Source organism: Geotrypetes seraphini, chromosome 2 (assembly GCF_902459505.1).
Source record: "Geotrypetes seraphini chromosome 2, aGeoSer1.1, whole genome shotgun sequence".
NCBI lineage: Eukaryota > Metazoa > Chordata > Amphibia > Gymnophiona > Dermophiidae > Geotrypetes > Geotrypetes seraphini.
Genome location: NC_047085.1, coordinates 386,099,022 through 386,119,690, shown reverse-complemented (window position 1 = coordinate 386,119,690; position 20,669 = coordinate 386,099,022). Strand labels below are relative to the sequence as shown.

The following is a 20,669-nucleotide window of genomic DNA, read 5'->3' as shown; positions in this document are numbered from 1 at the left end:
GTATAAATTGATTGTAACTAGGACTTCTCATATATAGGCCATTGAATATTAATTTGATGTTATTCCTTACCTTGGGTCCTGTTGGTCCTGACATGCCAATTGGGCCTGGCATTCCAGGGACCCCTGGTGAGCCCGATCTGCCCTTAAAAGATAATGAAAATGATATTATAGCAATAGTTTACTATCTAAGATGGATGGTGAGCATGGAGCTATAAATAGAAATATTAATTGCACTACTTCATCTTTTACCATCCTAGGTGGAAAAGCTGAGGAAGTGTCAAGTGCAAAATGTAAAGAAAATTCTCAAGTTACATTCACATTTTAGAGAAAAATTCTGTATTAGCTTAGATGTTTCAAAAAAATCTACTTGCCTCTTTTTTTTTTGAGGGAGGGTTCTCCATTACGTTACATTTTGGTCTTACTCTCTTCTTTTTTAACTCTAGTATTTACAAGATACGTAAACTTTTTGGAAATAAAAATGGGCGTCCATAGTTCTCTCTGCTACCTCTATTCAAGGCCAGTGAATTAGTCCACAAAATGTGTGGCGAGTTAGCAGCTGTTTTTGTGATATTTTACTGGCTCTTCTGCATCCCAAAGCAAAATATCACAGAAAAATGTGTTCATTTTTCTAAGACCAGAAATTTAATAGTCTGGGGTCCTTTTACTAAGGCATACTAGCCGATTTAGCATGCGCTAAATGCTAACACTTTCTGCATCAACTATGAGTAAGACTCGGAACCTGACTTTGGATTAGCATTACATTACATTACTGGCTTATATTCCGCCTGTACCTTTCAGTTCTAAGCGGATTACATCAGAACGATAATTGGACATTTCCAGGAAGAGAAATACAAATTACAATTAAGGCGTAAGGTCTAAAGCAATTTTGATGAGTAGATTCTAAGAGGGGGAGAGAGGGGAAAAGGAAGGGATTAGGACGTTTGGGTGAATTTCTTGAATAGTAGGGTCTTGATTTCTTTGCGGAAAGCCTTGAGGTCAGTTGATGCTGTCAGTAGGTTGGTGATGGAGGGGTCCAATTTAGCTGCATGTGTTGCAAGTAAGTTGTCATACATCTTTTTGCGTTTAGTTCCTTTAAAAGGGGGGAAGGAGAAAGGGGATTGGGTTCTCCTCTGTCTGGTTGAGAGGTTCCTGTTTAGACGGTTGTTTAGGTGGGTGGGTGCCGTTCCGTTTAAGGTTTTGAATAAAATACAGTATAGTTTGAATTGGATGCGGGCTTGTATTGGAAGCCAGTGTGAGTCTAGGAAGGCGTTGGTGATGTGGTCAAATTTTCCAAGGGAATAGATCATTCTGAGGGCAGTGTTCTGCACGGTCTGTAGTTGTTTTATTAGATAGGTAGGACAAGAAAGGTAGAGGATATTGCAGTAATCCAATAGACTTAGGACTAGGTATTGAACTATGAGTCTGAATTGTTCTTTTTCAAATAATTTTCTGATGTTCGTGTGATGAGTGAGGAAGGATTCTCGTACCACCAGATCACCAACTAAGTCAGCAGTAGTCACAGCATGGTTGTAAAAATTGTACAAAACAAGAAAGTGATGAGTTCAGTGGTAGACAAACCTCAGTCCGGTGCCGGTCATCCACGTGCATAAACATCACACCAAGACTGTGCACTTCAATGAATTTCATTAACCAATCACAAGTGTCATGTCAGTGTCAGCTCATCAGTTCATCGCCGGTGCTTGCAGTTTGGTCTGCATGGCTGCAAAGCATGCAACAAGCCACCAATGACTGATGTTCAAAGGTACAATCGGATCAAGTAGGCGCAGAAGCACTCAAGCTGGACATGTGAAATGTGGGAAAGATGCATTTTGGCGATGAAAGCACCTTCTGGCTGTTTGGTAGCCAGGTCCACACCTACATTAGGAGGTTTCCTGGAGAGGAATTCAAGCCTTAGTACCTTAACCTGTGAAACATCCTTTGAAAGTCATGGTCTGGGGCTGCATGGTTGCCGGTGGCATTGGACATCTGCACATCATCGATGGAATGGTCAACATGACCAAGTGCATTACAATACTGCAAAAGTGCACGGTGACATTATCTCAATAGCTGTTTCCAGGCCAGCTCGTTCCAAGATGACAATGTATCTTGCCACTGGGTCCAAAAAAGTGATCAACTGGAAGAGTCAGAACAACATCAAGTCAATCAACCGGCCTGACCAATCTCCGTATCTAAATCTGATTGAGAACTTGGGAGATATCAGACATCAAGACGCGAGTTCACTGAGTCACTCATCACAGCCTGGAACCGTGTTGTCACTCATGATCATCTCATCAAACTGGTTCACTCAATGCTGACACGGTGCAGACATGTGATCAAGAACAGAAAGAGGCCCACACTTTCTGATAAGTGCTGTTCGTAATATACATGTGCATATAGAATAGATAATGAGGAGGTTTTTTTTGACCAGTGATTGAAGTGACCCCGTTCAGCAGGCGATGTCCATTCTGAGGGGAATCTGAGGTCTTTTTTTTCCTTTCAGACTGAACTTTGGTGGTCAGCATTACCAGTGATATTACTGTTTCCCCCACTTTTGTAGTTGTTTTTCCACAAAATACTGAGCCATCTACATGAATATGAAGGATAGATGATGCTCGTCTATACGTTTTTGGCCAGCAAAGTACATTGCTTGATTTATGCAGAAAAACAATTAACATGGCAATGTTAACAAACAAACTCAGAAATTTATGGCCAAGCTAGAATAAAAAGTTGATTCTAATAGCCAGATGTATCCCTTATAATGTGGTACACAAAGAAATTAAAATAACAGGTCAGAAAGTTGAAAGAATGCAACATTCACAAATGGTTCCAGACTTTTACATAGCACTGCAAACAGGAACCACGCTTGCCCGCGGGTTATAGACCAATGCGGGTAATGTAAGAGAAAATATTCTACAGAGTGCTTATTTCGGAGCACCCTTTATAGATAGCAAAGAGTGCCAGTTTTTCCTGGCACCTAATTTTTTTGAAGCATTAGAGTGAAGCTCCGTAGTGCAAACTTTGAGTTTACACCTTAAGAGACCAAAGGTGCCATAATCATTTTGAGTTTCAAAGTCGGGTTCCCTAAAGCAGCTCGCCAAACATGGTCCGTGTCAGGACCCAAGAAACTTTTGAGATAAGTGCCAACTTGAAATAATATTATATTTTTAAGAATTAGAACACTTTTTTCAAAAGATAATAAGATCTTGCAAGCAGTATGCAATGATTGGATGGTGAGACCTAATACATGGGAGTGTTCCCCCCAGCTGGTCTTCTGGTCTCCGAGGATACATTTTTTCAACTATATAACTACATCTTTTGAAAAAGTTTTTGTGTATGACATTACTGGGTTTTGTTTTGTTGACCTAATTTTTGGTGCCATTTACTGAATTCAGCCCTAGTATCAGGTTCTGAGGGAACTGTGTTTTCTTTCATCTCTCCTAACTGCTGTTCTTCCTGGGGATTCTATCAGCTGGTTCAACACAGCTTTCCCTTTCCAGGCTCTTGTCCAGCAGCAGAAGGGGGAAGCCATCGGTGCAATGCAGCACAGCCCCGACATGGTCACCAACGGTGGATTTATGCCGGCATCGGAGGATCTCTTGTGGCCTGCCCTCTCTCCCCCTCTCCTCGGCGGACTTGCACTCCTGCAGCTGCATTGTTGGACACATCGAAGGGAAACTGAACTTCACTTCAGGGGTCTGCTGTCGGCAGCGCCTGGCCTTGTCTATCCGGTGACCGGTGTCATGGTGATCTTCATTGTCGTGGTTCCTGGTCCTGCTTCTTTGGTGGCAGCTAGTTGACCTGGTTCTGCAGACTGAACTTACTATCAAGCCGCCTCAAAGACTTTTCTGTCTCTTAAATATGTTTTATTTTGCTTTACATTTTTTATCTTCTTTCATTATTTCTATTTCTTTGATTTTTGATCTTGGAAATGTATTACATAATTTTATTTTAATCAAGTACTTTAGCTAGATTGTGAGCCTTCGGGACAGATAGAGTAGTTTTTCTCAAGTACCTAATTTCATTTTAGTTTGATATGTTATAAACCACTTAGGTCAATAAAATGCAGGAGCGGTATATCAAATCTTAAATAAACATAATGCACATTAATATGTACTTATTTATTTGGATTTATATATTACCTTTTTAAAAAATAACTCAAGGCAGTGAATAGTTTCAAGTTTAATTAAAATTTTTTATACCGCCTAATCGGCTTTCTAGGTGGTGTACAAAGTCATAGAAGAAAACAATAGTTAAAACTACAAATTTAAAAAGACAGGGGGCAACAGACTTTTGGAGACATAAGACCATAACAAATGGAAACAAAAGGATAATAGGCAGGAACTAAAATTTCAAAGATAAAAGATAACAATTTAAAGAAAAAACAATAGGAGGGTAAATAAAAATTCAATCATTCTAAGTCGCCTTAAAAGGGCAGTTAAGTCTCAAAGGCATCGTTAAAAAGAAAGGTCTTTAGCTTTGTCTTGAATTGATTAAGAGCTGATTCATTGCGTAAATAAGTTGGAATGCTATTCCAGAGAGAAGGAGCAGTCACAGAAAAAATAGATCTCATTGTATTTATGTATCTTAGTAACGGAACAGAAAGAAGATTATGAACTGACGATCAAAGAGCCTTAGAAGGGTTATATGGGATAAGAAGATTAATGAATTCTGGTTGGTTATTTTGTTAGATTTTAAAAGTTAACAAAAGTATTTTATAGGTGATTCTGTGTTCTACTAGCCTCCTTAGTCTTTTGAGAAGTGCATGCATGTGAGCGCCTCTGCAAGGGATGCTTTGTCAGTATATTTCTTTTATGAAGTTCTAAAGCTCTGAGGGGAGAAGCAACCTTTCTATTATTCCTGCTCTCCATTTATAGCTGGTTGAATGGCACAGCAGAGCAGCCATGTGCTTAAGTGGGATTATAAGTGATTAAGTTAATGTGCAAGGTGCAGAAGACTAATACATAAATCAGGGTAAGGAATCTAAAACACTGTCTAAATAAATATCCTGGTGAAAATAAGCTAGGAATGTGTGTTCTATGGCCAAGCCTTCAGACAATACATCTGCATTTAGCAGACTCTCTGCTTTGCTATACAACAGGGGTATGGAACTCCAGTCCTCGCGAGCCGAATTCCAGTTGGGTTTTCAGGATTTCCCCAATGACTATGCATAAGATTTATTTGCATGCACTGCTTTCAATGCATAGTCATTGGGGAAATCCTGAAAACCCAACTGGAATACGGCTCTCGAGGACTGGAGTTCCCTACCCCTGCTATACAACATGCTTCTTTGTAACCTAGACATTCAAAGCAACCAGTTATACCCCCAACGGCTCTGCAGACCTTTGAAAATTTAGTCAAAGGAGGTATCACCAAAGTCACAGAAAGGGTTGGCAGCAGAGAGAAATTGGATTTGTGTCCCATTCTCTCCCTGGCTTTATTGTTATTGATTATTTCTCCAATGTGTTTTGGTCTAGGACAGTTTGAAATGAGCACACAAAATCATGAGGAGTCAGACAAAGAGATGAAATACTGTACACAAAAAGAGGCAGATGAAAGCAGTGTCTATTGTTAAGATTATCAGATGTTTATCAACCCTGGATCTTACCTGTCTACCAGGCCTGCCAATCTCTCCCTGTGAAAGGAAAGGATATTCAATGTAAGAAGCACAGATGAGGAATGATGCACAGACAGTTACTGCCATTTAAAACAGGAACAAAGACAAGGCAGCTTCACTTTGCAACCTGGTCTGGTTCAGGGTCAGAATGAAGCAAAGGAGCAGAGGCAGCCAAAGAAAGGAGATGCAGACACAGGTCAAATTGAGTAACACCTATATTAACAAAATGACTCATGTTTTGGCAGAAATGTGTACGTCAGGCATCAGGAGTCAGAGCAGGAACCCAAACTGCACCTAAAATATATCCAATTGCTTAAAAACTCCAGCTGCTGTTCACAAGACAGTCTACAGAAGCCACAATGTTTTATGAACAGTAGCTGAAGTTTTTAAGCAAGTGGATATACTATATTTTAGGCGCGTTTTGGATTCTACACTGACAGCTGGAGTCTTCTTCCTCTAGTCCAGCAGCTAGAACTCTCCAAGTTGTTGCTTGTGATAGCTCAGGGACATTGCAGCTAGCTGCAGAACTTGGAGACTTCTGGCTGCCAGACCAGAGAAAGTGGTCTTCCACTGGCAGGGCTTTGGGATTCCCACTAACCACAGCAAGGGAGGTGGCTAATTTGGGGGGGACCTGGGTCTGGGACCCTTGTGTGTTCATACAAAAAGTACATATCAGTTTCTATTTATCTGATGTTGTAATACTTGCTAAGTTTAATTTCTTGGGGTTCCCAGTTAATTTCTATTTCTATTTGTGTGCCCTTGTTCTGTATTGGTAAAGGTCTGTCTGTGTTTTGTGTGTGACTAAGTCATTTAAAGTTGTTTTATGTGTGGTAATAATGGCAGTTGGGGATGTCGGGGAGGGGGAGAGGGAGTGAGGAGGAGAGGGGAGCAGGGGCCCTATCCTTAATTTCTGCTCTGGGCCCCAGCATGTCTCAAAACAGCCCTGTGGGCACAAAGATTGTTTCTTGTTAGACCTGTGCACAGAGCTGTCACTTCCCATCTCGTCTTTAAAGTTGCAAAGAACAAACTGGCATTAAATCCTCTCAACAAACCATTCTACACCTCCTCAGACCTGGCGGTAAATGTTTCGTGTTCTGCTCTGTTCTCGCAGTGCAATTTTAGTTTCAGAAAATTAGTAAAAACGAAACTGTTTAACTGATTTGTTACCTAAGAATTTTTTGTTCATTATCTCTCCTATTCTGTAAACTTGTATTCGTTGATTCTACAATGTAACTATGTCGCTGATTGTCCAGCTCTTCTTATTGTAAACCGCCTTGAACTACCATGGCTTTGGCGGTATATAAAAATAAAATTATTATTATTATTATAATTACTAATCACCTCATTACCATTCATTTTAATATACTGTGCACTGATGTCAACTATGCTGATTAACTTCTGCATTAAACCCTTTTCAGCACTGTACAGCTCAAAATTTGCAAGTAGACCTCTAGATAACCACACACCCCTGCCCATGGTAGCTTTCTGCACCAGCCCCTGTGAGAGTGTGTGTGCAGTATTGAAGAGGTTTATCACAAACGGGAACATAAGAACATAAGAACATAAGCAGTGCCTCCGCCGGGTCAGACCACAGGTCCATCCCGCCCAGCAGTCCGCTCCTGCGGCGGCCCAAAACAGGTCAAGACCTGTCTGAATCATCAGAAGGGGCTCCCTTGCCACCTTGGTTTCCCATTTAAGTCCTGCCTTCCTATCGAAGTCCTAGCCCTCCGGTCTTGCACATGCACGACCAGGTTAGTTTATACACATTACCTGATTTACTTCCTATACTTGTGTTACCTCCCAGCTCCTCCCTCAGTATCCCACGATCCCTTTATCCCTCAGGAATCCATCCAATCCCTGTTTGAATCCTTGTACCGTATTCTGCCTGATCACTTCCTCCGGTAGCGCATTCCAAGTGTCCATGACCCTTTGGGTGAAAAAAAACTTCCTTGCATTTGTTTTGAACCTATCTCCCTTCAGTTTCTCAGAATGTCCCCTCGTATTTGCTGTCCCCTTCAGTCTAAAGAATCTGTCCCTATCCACCTTCTCTATGCCCCTCATGATCTTGAAAGTCTCTATCATATCTCCCCTGAGCCTCCTTTTCTCCAGAGAGAAGAGCCCCAGCCTATCCAGCCTCTCGGCGTATGAGCAGTGTTCCAGCCCTCTTACCAATTTCGTTGCTCTCCTTTGGACTCTCTCAAGTACCGCCATGTCCTTCTTGAGGTGCGGCGACCAATACTGAACGCAGTACTCCAGATGTGGACGTACCATCGCTCGATACATGGAACCAGTCCTAGGGCTATGTGAAAGGTTGCTAGTTCAGTCCCTGGGTATAGTGGGGGCTGGGAAGTGTTAACAGCCTCCAGGGGGAGTAAGCCATTGTTTCTGCTCAACGGTGATATTGGGCCCATGATTGCAGACGGTTGCTATAACTAATATAATATCTTGGAGGGGGGAAAGGAATACAAAAATAGGGGGAAATTTTGGGTAGTGGCAGATGAAGGCTCATGGATCTCAGCCCTAGTTCTGAAAACACAGAGGACAGGGAGGGAATTGACAGTTCAGAAAAAAAACAAACTAGCAAATACATAGATCTCTAGGAACTGAGCTTGCAAGGGCATCACTGAATGGGGACTGTGACCTCACCCTGTGGAGCCATCAACACCTTTCTTTATACGATCAGTACCATCTAATACCTATCAGTGGTGATTTGAGAAAGCATGGTTGTATGGTTACAGCATAAAGACCAAGGGATACATAGAGGGTAATTCTCTACAGGTTGCCAGATGTTAGGCATTGGGATGCTGCATGCCAAGCCTGAACTCTAATCGGCAGTGATACACGAAATAGCTATTATATATTGTACTAGTGAAAGTCAGTAGTTACGCATCAACATTTATGCACGGTTGCTTACACCATTTTGATGGCTGGTGAAAATATCTGCGACTAAATGTTACAGTTGTGCATATCCTATTACTTTAGTGTGTAAGTTCTAGGCCCACTCTTGCCCATGTCCCTCCCCTTCCATATCCCCTTGGCAGTTACACACTATAGAACAGTATTTCTCAAGTTGGTCCTGGTGTACCCCCTTGTCAGTCAGGCTTTCAGGATGTCCACAATGAATATGAATGGAAAAAAAAATTGCATATGGAGGCAGTGTATACAAATCAAGTTTATGCATAGTCATTGCGGATTACATTACATTAGAGATTTCTATTCCGCCATTCCCTTGCGGTTCAAGGCGGATTACAAAAGAATTACAAAAAAATGTATTACAAGAGGAAGATATCTGGTAATTTCTGGAGGAGATAGAGTGGATGAATTGGAAAGGTATTGGAAAAGGTATTGCAGATATCCTGAAAACCTGACTGGCAAGGGGGTACACCTAGGGTTACCAGATTTCCTCGGACATAGCCTCCTTTTCGAGGACATATCTGGGGGTCCGGAAGGCTTTTCAAAACCCGGCACTTTGTCCAGGTTTTGAAAAGCCTCCTCTAAATCGCGTCAGGCAGGTACTTACTTTTTCCCCCTTTGGTCCCATTATATCTAGTGAGAGCAGGCAGCGGAGGTGTGGGTCTAGGGGTCTGGATTTTACTAAAGTAAAATCTAGCAACCCTAGGTACACCAGGACCAACTTGAGAAACACTGCTATAGAATACCCAATTCAGACAGTTTATATAAGTTTTTGTGAAAAGAATGGTAGTATTTTTTCTGTCTATTTGTCTTATTATATTTCTATTTTCCTCCACTTGTATTAAGATTTTTTCCCCTATTGATGTTTTTTGACTGAGTTATGTGTGTAACTACAAATTAAAGCTAATCAACACCAATTATGAGCAATAATTGGTTGCCAGTGCCATTGAGCAACTAATTTGTCAATTAAGTTATGCACATTAAGGGCTAAATTCTATATACTGGATAGCGGCCAGAAAATTGGTACTGAAAAAAGCACTAATCTATAAGCTGCACTTAAAGTTAGGTGCAGTTTATAGAATAGCGCTTATGCCTGGAAAACGTGACTAAATCTAGACATGGTCATTTACACCCAAAAAATGTGGTACAAATGCCTGCGCCTAAATTTACCACAACTAAAACTCACCATTACATAATTACTTACCGTATATACTCGAATATAAGTCGAGACCCCCCATTCCCCCCATAAGGAGGAAAAATGGTTGACTCAAATATAAGTCGGGAAGCTTAATATTCAAGTGCCCTGCCCTGTCAGGCTCCGCACCCAGCTCCCTTTCTGCCAGGCACTGCACCCAGCACCCTTCTCTCCATCCCGTCGGGCATTGCACCCAAACCCTTCCTTCCTTCCCTCCCTCCCCTGTCAGGCATTGCACCCAACCCCTTCTTTCCTTCCCTCCCTCCCCTGTCTGGCATTGCACCCAGCTCCTTTCCTTCCTTCCCTCCCTCCCTCCCCTGTCAGACTCTGCACAAGCACCCTTCTCTCTCTCCTTCCCCTGTCAGGCTCTGCACCCAGCTTCCTTCCTGTCAGGCACTGCACACAGCCCCCTTCCTTCCTTCCCTCCCTCCCCTAGCAGACTCTGCACCCAGAACCCTTCCTTCGCTCCCCCATCAGACTCTGCACCATCCCTAACTCCCAGGCTCTGGACCCTGCTGCCCTCTCTGCTGCCATGCACCCTGCCGCCCTCCCTGTCCTAGACTCACGCTCATACCTCTACTGATGATCTTCAGTGGAAGTGCACCAGGCAAAAGTCAACTTTCCGAGTTCCTGCCCCGCTGGAGCCATTAAGGAAGCCGCTTAGCACTGAGCAGCAGCGCAAAATCGTGTGCCTGCTCGTGCTTCTTCTCAGCGGCCAAAGGCACTGCAGGCAGTTAACAGCGGTGCAGGAACTTGGAAAGTTCGCTCCTGCCTGCTGCACCTCCACCGACGATCATCAGTAGAAGCATAAGCCTGAGTCTAGGACAGAGAGGGCGATAAGGTGAACAGCGGCGGCAGCCTGAAAAAATTTTGGAAGGGGGATGTATTAGCGCGAATATAAACTGGGACTCCCATTTTTGGGCCAATTTTGGGGCCCAAAAATCCCGGTTTATATTTGAGTATATACGGTATATGTAGACTACTCAGAAGTTGCCAATGCTAACCAAACTGTCGGCTAGCATTAAAGATCCACTATCACATAATCATCGGGTCTTATGTTTTTCTTTATACATTTTGTATATACATTTTTTATATTGGTGCCAACTCTTAAATTATCAGTTATTTAATTGATTTCATACACTTCTCAAAAAACTCAAAAGGATTTTTCCAAAAAGTTTCAAAACTTATCTAAGATTGCAAAGGAGAGCCATGTGCCGACAAAGCTATGTTTTGACCTCTGCATCAAGGCAGAATGGTCTCCCACTGAATCTCTATTCTCTCCTAAGGTCAGCCACTTCTAAGGAGTCTACAGTTATATATACTGTAAGTAATTATTTAATGGTGAATTTAATGGTGAATTTGTGGGAGGTTTTGATAATTCACCATTTGAAGATGTGTCTAAATTTAGGCACAGAGACCCCAATTCTGTAATTGCGTGTGTAATTTAAAGGAATGCCTCAATCTGCCCTTCTTCAACCCATTTCTTCACCCCTTTTTTGACTTGTGTAAAATTTTGGCATAGATTTGCACCTCAATTCACAAAGGTAACACTTAATTAATTCTAATCAATGCCTATACTTGCTTAACATGCCAATTATCGTCACTAATTGTTGTTCAATTAAATGGCGTGCACAATTTAGGTACGTGACCAAAATTACACATACAATTTTTGGCACTTTTTATAGCATTAGGGGGTAGCTAGTATTTTATAACCTGTTCCTACTAAGCATAAAATTGAGTGCACAAAATTATAAAATCATGGGTATGGTGTTCCTAAAGAAGTACAGTAACCATGGAAACTAGGAGATTTAACAGCTAAACTGAAAGTCCTATGTTACTAGAAAAACGTGCACTCCACTATATTGAAAGGAAACAAAAATAGTACTTACTTTTTCCCCCTTTGGTCCCATTATACCCGGAAATCCTGGTGGGCCCTAGGAAGAAAATGAAAACAAGCAAATGAAAGACATTATTTTTTTTAAACTTGGACATAAAGTTATTCATCTTTCATATCACAATATTGTTTATCAGTATTGGGTAGGTAATAAAAGCCCATTAGACTTTACGAAGTCCTATCTTTTTAAAGAAGCATTCACTTAGTACCAAGGGTCGGTGCTGGAGTGGGATGAGTGACTTCATGAAGAGAGACTGCAAAGTTCAGGAAGTTCTCATTCCCCTATGAATGGGTGGGTGTGAACAAGCAGTCTTAGGCTGGCTGAACTGCGCTTATAATTTAATAGAGCAAAACAACATGAGCTGAATTCAGTAAATGGTGCTCAAAATTCAGCACTAAAAAGTTAGTATTATAGAATATCACATACCACTGGGATCTGTGCTCAACTTTGGGTACGAGGATTTACACCAACTCAAATCAGGTATAAATCCCAACTCATAAATAGGACAATGATCCATACTATTCCATAACACTTAGCTGCTTGAGGTAACATATGGTATCAAAAATCTGCAAATGAATGATGGAGAATGATCAGATTGTACCTTAAAAGCGAGGAATAATATTTTAAATGTGATCCAGTGTGCTACTGGCAAGCAGTGTGCATCTTTTAAGAGAGGTGTAAAATGATCATATTTTTTGGCTTTGTAGATCATTTTAACTGCCGTATTCTGTACGATTTGGAGCCTTCGGATTTGCTTTTGTATGATGCCCTGGTACAATGAGTTGCAGTAATCTAAATGAGAGATTACTAGTGAGTAAATAATAGTAAGGGATTTGGTGTCTCTCCTCCTCCCTGTCCCCTGTGGTAACTGGCATTCTTCTCCTCTACCCTCCACCCCTTCCCCTACCCATGATGATCGGATCTCTGTTCTTACCTCATTTCAAGGTTATGGTGCTGGACCAATGCATCTGTGCTCTAGGCCTAGCACAACACTATAACCTCGAGATGAGGTAAGAAGATTTGGTTGTTGTTGAGGGGGGAGGGGAGAGACCAATGTTGAGGGAGGTGGGTAAATCTTGATTTAGTCTGAAGGCCAAATTTTCCAGTGTTTTTGAGTTCTTTAGCGGAGGGCAGGTGATTATTGGAGGTGGGTATTCATTAGAGGCAATATGATATGTGTAAAGAACTCAATTTATTGGGTCCTGTACTATCATTCTGTGACAGATATACTAAAGGTTTCTTTTCCATTTGTGTCTAGGAAAAATGCTTAGTACATCTGGCCTTTAATTTTTTAATTGTACTAAAGCACTATTTAATGCAGAATAACAATTGCTGTTGCAAATTGTTTTCCTCAGAAAATTCATTTGGCAAATGAAACTGAGGGTGAGCCAAATACATTGATTTCAGCTGAAAGCCTGGATTTAACAGGCTTCCTGGAAAGCTCATCTGAAGTTATTTGTATGAGAGCTTTGTACTTAGTCAATTTTGATAAAAGTAAGATAAGATGATGGTTATGAAAAGTTATTTTAAAAAAGAAAGATGTTATGTTCTGCATAGAAAAGATTCAAATATTTCCGGATGTGGCTAGTACTACTCAGTTGTCATAAATTATTTATTTTCCTGGAGTCTACTGAACAGTTCTTGCTATAGGGAGAAACTTTTTTTTTCTTTTTGAGGTTTTGCTGCTGTGATGCAATTAAAAGCTAGATGATTATTTTAAATCTTAAATATTTACCCCCCCCCCCTTTTACAAAGCCATGTGGCAAAAGCCCCATAGCCTTTAAAATCTCTGTGGGCTTCGGGGCAGTTAAAGCAGTGGCAATTGTTTGCTCTAACAGAATTCAATAAAACCTCTTTTTTTTGTTTCTGGTGACTTCAGTCACCATTTCCTAGAAATTATCATTTTTTTCTTCTTTTTTTTTAAATCACAATCCTAACACTACACACAGGCAAGACACTGACTATAATGAGTAATTTGAATGTGTGGCAAGTCCAAGACTAATTCTGCTTCAAAGGGGCATTCCCAGCATTATTCATTGCAGGCTGAGCATTGACATTCAAATTAATGTGCGGTACCTGCTCCTGGTTAACAGTAGAAGCACTTAGGGGTAACTTCTATAACCAGCGTCTAAATTTAGGCGTCAGTAGGGCCCATGCCAATGCCTAAGTAACTGAAAAATGCAGTCAGAAATGGCAATGTTGAAACGCCTACTGACGCCTAAATAAAAGGAGGCTGAAATGGCCACTGGAATCGCAGATAGAGGCTGCTTTTGGCTGTGGAATGTCAAAGTAGGTGTGGCCAATGCCGGAAGTGGCATTAGGTGGGCTAAAGTGGCTACCTAGCTCACTGAAATCCAGGGTTTTAGTTATAGGTTCTATTTTTTTTCTTAAATTCCTTTGCAAGTGCTTAGTTTCTTGGGACGGGAATAATTAAGGAGCTTCTTTTTTTTTTCTTACTAAAGTTTAGCACGTGCTAACGAACATTAGTGTGCACTAAGGCTGTGATTCTATAAATGGCGCCTACAAGGTGCTGAGGAATGTGGTGCATAGCACTTCTCAATCTTGTTAGGCATCATTTATAAAATCACACCTAGTGGTGCCTAAATTGGACTTAGGCACTGGTAGGCGCCTAACGTACGTGCCAGTATTTAGGCCTAGAAAACCCTGGCATAAATAGATGTCGCCTATGATTCTGCCACCTAAATCCAATTTAGGTGCCTAGACACAAAACATGCTCAAGATTCACCCACAATCCGCCCCTAACCATGCCCACTTTCCGGTCGCATCTTGGGCTAGGCGCCGAGTTAGGCACCTATCATTTAATTAATTTTAATATTTGTCAATTATGAGCTCATTATTGCTTGTTAACAGCACCGATTAAGCTAATTAAAAAATTAAATTAGGTACCTAGATTGGCTAGGCACGCCAATCTAGGTGCCTAATTTCAGGCACCATGCATAGAATCTGGGCCTAAGTACTGTGGCTCATAGGTATAAAATAGGATATGCTGCATTTAGCATTCTCTAATGTCTGTGAGCATGCAAGCTTTAGTAAAAGGGCCCCTAAATCTTTGCTAACCTTAGTCAGTTAGAGAAATTCAAGTTTGAGTTTAGAGATATGGAGAGACTATGTAGGGTCAGCTGCCTTTCCGTTAATTCTCTTTTTAATTAAAAAATTAATTAAACCAACAATTGGAAGAATTATAGTAACCTAAATTATACATTTTGGTGGAATACAATATGTCATATATTCAAAATGGAAAGAGCAATAGCAATACAAAGAGGGACATATACTAAATTTATAAAAATATGGGGGCCATTGACAAAATATTGTAACGAATGAAAAGTAGAATTTCTCTTCTTCTTTTCTTCTTTCAATATCTTCTTTGTGACACACATAGAGGGATGGGTAATGAAAATAATTTCTACACAACATGCTATAATATGATATACAATATGTAATAGATGATTGGAAAATATTTGAAGGGTGGGGGGAGGGAGAGAGGATAAAAATATGTTTAGAATATTATGTATTAGATATAAAAGTGATATTGTGTATTCATTACTTGTAATTCAATATTTTGTACACTTCATGTAAAATTTGAAAATGAATAAAAAAAAAAAATTAAAAAAAAAAAAGAGGTCTTTTTAAAATAATAAACCAAGCAAAAACACTTTGTAAAAATTAATGAAATAAAATTATACTGCTTTCAGTCCACAAATTTTCCAGGAAAGAGAATAAGAGAAATCGGAGAGAGAATTTTTATGTTGCACTTCCTGCCACTTAGTTAATCCATATCTAGTGGAACTGAAGCAATTTTCTTAATGAAGTCAGAGATCTAGAGAGGCTCAAAGAAAACATATTTAAAAACTGATATTTTAAGGATATTTCAAGAATAAAAAAAGATTGGAGGACTCCCTATCTTAATAGAAGAAATTTTTCCAACTTCTGAGTGTCCTTTATTATATCTTCTTTGTGACACACATGGAGGGAGGGGTAGTGAAAATAATTTTTACACAACATGCTATAATATGATATACAATATGTAATGGATGATTGGAAAATACTTGAAGGGTGGGGGGAGGGAGAGGAGATAAAAATATGTTTAGAATATTATGTATTAGATATAAAAGTGATATTGTGTATTCATTACTTGTAATTCAATATTTTGTACACTTCATGTAAAATTTGAAAATGAATAAAAAATTATTAAAAAAAAAAAAAATTTTTGTTGTGTCCTTTATCTTTTTTTCTTTCTCTTCTTGATGTGGGCTTGACTTTAATGAAATGGATATAATTAGCTGTTTGCTATTGCTTTGTTCATTGCTGGATTTCTGAGTTAAATATTTTCTTTATAACACTGTAACATTCTCAATTAAAAACGTGTTAAATGATGCATCGGCTGCATTCTTCTCGTAGGTGTGCAAACAGTGCTTACTCATCTGCATTACTGCAATGCTATTTATGTGGTGCTCTCTCAATATATTTTAGAAAAGCTGCAACAGGTACAGAATGTTGCCATTCATATGATAACCTACCAGCTTTAAATTCAATTCACACTGCGTAACTTGGTATTTAAGAGTCTTTAAAGGCTAGGACCCCAATATTTCAAGGGGCTTTTGTAACTATGAGGCAGGTTGCCAGCTGCAATCTAGTGATCAGGGTAATTTGGCTTTGCCAGCAGCAAGAAATTTCCATTTAGGGCCCCTTTTACAAAGTCACAGTAGCGATTCCTGGCACAGCAAAATGTGACACAGTCCATTCCATTTCTATAGGCTTTGTTACTTTGCCGCAACAGGACTTGCTACTGCAGCTTTGTAAAAGGGGCCCTTAGTGCGGACATGGACATCTTGTTTTGTGAGTGGTGTGCTAGGTTTGTAGAATAAAATACTGGGGGAACTGAAGGTGTTTCAGGATTATGTAACTTTTCAGAGACAATGACACTGCATAGATTTATCCATAGTTCTTATGTTGCATGCATAGTCTTTATACATAAGGAGTTTATGAAGAATTTCTCCTGAAAGGGAGAGAAATCAGAGCCCAAATTCCAGTTTCACTTGGTAATATACTCAGTATTGCTCATTAGTGGAGATGAGTGATTTATGTGGCCAGGGAATAGATGGATATGGGCGGGGGTGGGTGAAGGAGTTAGGGGGATTGTTATTAAGGTTGATTGTGCTAATTTGGTTATGGTTATGGCATGGAGGAGTAGCCTATTGCAGCTCCTTGTGACTCTGGGCAAGTCATTTAACCTTCTATTACTCCATTGTGGATACTCAAGACATTTATCTAAGATCCACAAGGAATTTCAATGGCAGAACTAGAATTTGAACTCTGATTCCTACTCTTCAAGGGCAATTCCTCCTTAACTTATGCACAACTATTACTTATCCAGCATAAGAACTATAGCTAAATCTATGCAAAGTAAAACATGGATTGTACATCTTTTCAACTACCATGACTACTTTAGAAAATGGTTATGGGATTTCAACAGCCATTGGCATGGCAATGATAAAAATACTCACCTGAGGACCTGGAGGCCCAGCTGGACCCGGTGGCCCTGCTACACATAAATGTAATGTTGATGGCTTGAACTCTAGATACAGATGATTTATATCTAGGTCTTCGAGCTTCAAGACAAAACATACATATAACACATTATTAACATTTTTCAGAAAAGAGCTGGGAACATTATGAGGGAGTGCTGAAAAGTTCTCAGCCAAGCCAAGAAGAGAATGATGTGGATATGGTTCAATCAATGATCTGGATATGGTTCAATCAATGATCTGAAACAATGTCAAAACAGAGAATTTTGTTTCTGCAAATTGGCACTTAACAAAATAAGATAGTACTCTTTTTCAGCTACAGTGGCAAAATAACGCTCAGAATTTAGGAGGCTAGTTGGTTGGGCTGAGAACTTTTCAGCATGCCCTTGTACACTAAGGTTCCACAGCAGTCACTGCAGTGTTGCTTCCCCAGTGTGGCTTGGCTCTCTAAGTCTAAGCTGCATGGTGCTGGAAACTCAGGCTGGTCTCATGGTTTCAAGTCTCATGAGATTTTAAACTGCAAACCCAATCCAAATTCATGGCACTGCTCAGCTCAAACTTACAGAGATCTGAGACATGGCAGGGAAGAAGGAATCTTACCATAGGCGCCAGCTCTATGGGTGCTAGAGCATCCCCCCTCCCCCCATAGTCTTTCCAGCACTGTCCAAACATCAGAGCTGAAATCTTATCAATGTAGAGCTGCAGGGGAAAGCAGGAAGAAAGGCAGTGTCTGCATTCCATTGGTCAGATATTTATTAGCTAGCCAATAAGTGGCAAAGAAAACAGGGCCAGTAGCTTAGGAAACACCATTGGTCAGACATTCCTTAGCCAGCCAATAGGTCACAGGGAAAAACAGGATGGAAGGTTGGTGTCCCCTAGGCTACTGGTCCCGTCTTTCCCTACAGCTTATTGGTTGGCTAAGAATATTTGACCAATAGTCTAATAGCAGGGAACAAAGAAAAGCTGCAGTGTACAGTAGGTCAGACAGGCTTCCTGCCAGGTCTACCATAGAAAGAAGTATTGAGGGAGGCTCTGGGAAAGGAATGAGGAAGCAAAGAGTAGCACAGGCACTGAAAGCTAGAAGTGATGGGTTGTGAGGGGAAGAGAGGCAGAGGGAAGACACATTGACTATGAAAGGGAGAACAGAACTGAAGTGAATACAAGCTGAGGTGGCATGGACTATGATACAAAGATAAATAAAAGGGCTGAAGAAAGTAAAACAGAGATGAGGATAGGGAGAGGGACTTTATGGGATTCAAAGAACAGGGGGCTGAGAAAAAGGTTCTGAGAAGAGAGAGGGAAGTGGCAAGAGATGTAAAACTAGGAAGAAAAAAAAATCAAGAACAAGTAAAGATAATTTTCAGATTTTTGAAGACATGGTTTGAATCCATCAGCTGCTCCCCACTATTGAGTGAGCTCAAGAAACATTGGGTAGAAATGTAATATATTGCTATTTGAGCTGGGTCAGTTTTGGGTATTTGTTCTTTTCTTCCAACCTTATAGTCACACAGATAAATAAGGTATTTCATTAGAAGGATGGGGAAAGGGAACAAGGTTGTGGAAGCATAGAATTCTATGAACTGCAAATCTCCCTTTTAAATCTATTTTCTCTTGGCAGCTCTGGTATTGACAGGGACAATATTCAGGGATTAAACTGAGGGGGGGAATTGAGAGTAGCACTGTTCCAATTCCTCACAAAAATTAAAAATATTGTTTCCCATTATATCCCACAGGAGGTAGAAATGGGCACTGGGCTAAGTCAGCCTAAAAATGGAGCACAGCAGCAGTAGGAAGAGGTGGCAGGAGATCATTGGCAAAGTTGGAGGAAAGAGGAGAAGGGACATATTGTCGCTCAGACTGTTTCTTGGTTTGGCTTCCTGGTATTCCTCGTTTTTAATTGCTAAATCCTTGTTCTTGGCTCTTAGTAAAACTTTGCAGCCATCATCCAGATTTCAATTTGGCTCCCAGAGCTAGCTGATTGCTTCTTGGCCACTGAAACAATATTCATGTAAGCAGCCCAAACATACTCCCCTTTTACAAAAACGTAGTGTGGTTTTTAGCGCCAGCTGTGGTGGTAACATCTCTGATGCTCATAGGAATTCTATGAGTGTCGGAGCTGTTACCACCGTGACTAGTGCTAAAACAATAGTGCAGTTTTATAAAAGGGGAGGATAGTGACAGGGCTAGATTCACTAAGCAAACTGATCATATCGCAAACTATTGCAAACCGATCGGTTTGCAAGCTCTTTGCAGCCTGATTTCCCTCCGACCCGATTCACTAACCTGTGTACCGATCCGATCCTTATCCGTGTATGCAAATGAGGGGAAACGGCATGCAAAGCAAGAAGGCCACGATTCCCTATACTTTTTCCTGATGCATCGACTGGCTGGCCAATCAAACAAGCAACTGGTGAGCACCAGTCGCTTGTGTACAAAACTGCTCTCTGCTCCATCAAAAGCGCCCTGCTCTCTGCCGCCTCTCCTTCCCAGAACAGCACCGGAGGCTAGCCCTTACCCTGCGCTCTGCCCCGAATCCAAATTGCCCCCTGCTCTCTACCGCCCAGACTGATCTCTGCTGTCCCGACTCTGGATCTCTGCCGCCTTCCCTGCAGTGTGAGCCTGCAAGTTTAAAGCGGGGCTGCACTACCTACGGCGTGTTCCAGAACAGTGCAGCTTTAAACCCTCGGGCTCACACTGCAGGGAAGGCAGCAGAGAGCAGGAGAGTCGGGGCCTAAGAATAATTTCTTGCTGGCTTCATAGGATGATTTTTAAAAACTGGCAGTTGTTGGTTTAAAACTTCAGTTTTCAGTAGCTTCTTTACCACTCGTTCTGCCCCTCCCTGTTTTGCGCGCGGGCACCCCAACCACCCCATTGCATGCTCAGGCAGCTCTGGTAAGCATGTGCAGACCATCTACAGCAGTGGTCTCAAAGTCATGGCCCAGGGGCCACATGCGGCCCGCCAGGTACTTTGAGGCCCTCGGTATGTTTATCATAATCACAAAAGTAAAATAAAAATTTCTTGATCATATGATTCTTTAGCTATAAATGACAATATTATTATTAAGACTTAAGTCAAAAGGAAAGATTTATAAACTACAAAGAGATTTACTGCATGCAAAATTGTCATTTCTTTAATAAGACATTAACTATTTTTTCTGCGACCCTCCAAGTACTGACAAATCCAAAATGTGGCCCTGCAAAGGGTTTGAGTTTGAGACCACTGATCTACAGGCAAAGTAGATAGTCTGTGCATGTGTGGGGATCACTACCTAGCGATCCGTGTCCTCGGATGGGGGTGTGCTTCCGATCGCCCCCATTTGAATATTCTTCCTTCCTGAGTTGATCAGCCCTGCCCGGATCAGACAAGGATCGGTCACGATCGGGCAGGTTAGTGAATCGGGCCCTTAGTACGAGTGCATTCTTTTATGCCCTGGGCTGCTGGTATATGTTTTCCCACTCAACGTGTAATCTGAGGTTTCAAACTGTGATCCATGCTGGGCTTCCAG

The 20,669-nt window shown here is 41.0% G+C and overlaps 1 protein-coding gene across 1 annotated transcript in view; it reads right to left on the bottom strand.

The window, feature by feature from the left end:
• Positions 1–20,669, bottom strand: part of COLQ (collagen like tail subunit of asymmetric acetylcholinesterase) — a 157,854-nt gene that overhangs the window by 79,329 nt on the left and 57,856 nt on the right. Inside the window, exons 3-6 of the mRNA XM_033930733.1 lie at positions 17,143–17,247; positions 11,612–11,656; positions 5,606–5,632; positions 71–142 (exon numbers count right to left, since the gene is read on the bottom strand). Coding sequence (XP_033786624.1) covers positions 71–142; positions 5,606–5,632; positions 11,612–11,656; positions 17,143–17,247 — 249 coding nt within the window. The remainder of the gene's footprint in view (positions 1–70; positions 143–5,605; positions 5,633–11,611; positions 11,657–17,142; positions 17,248–20,669) is intronic.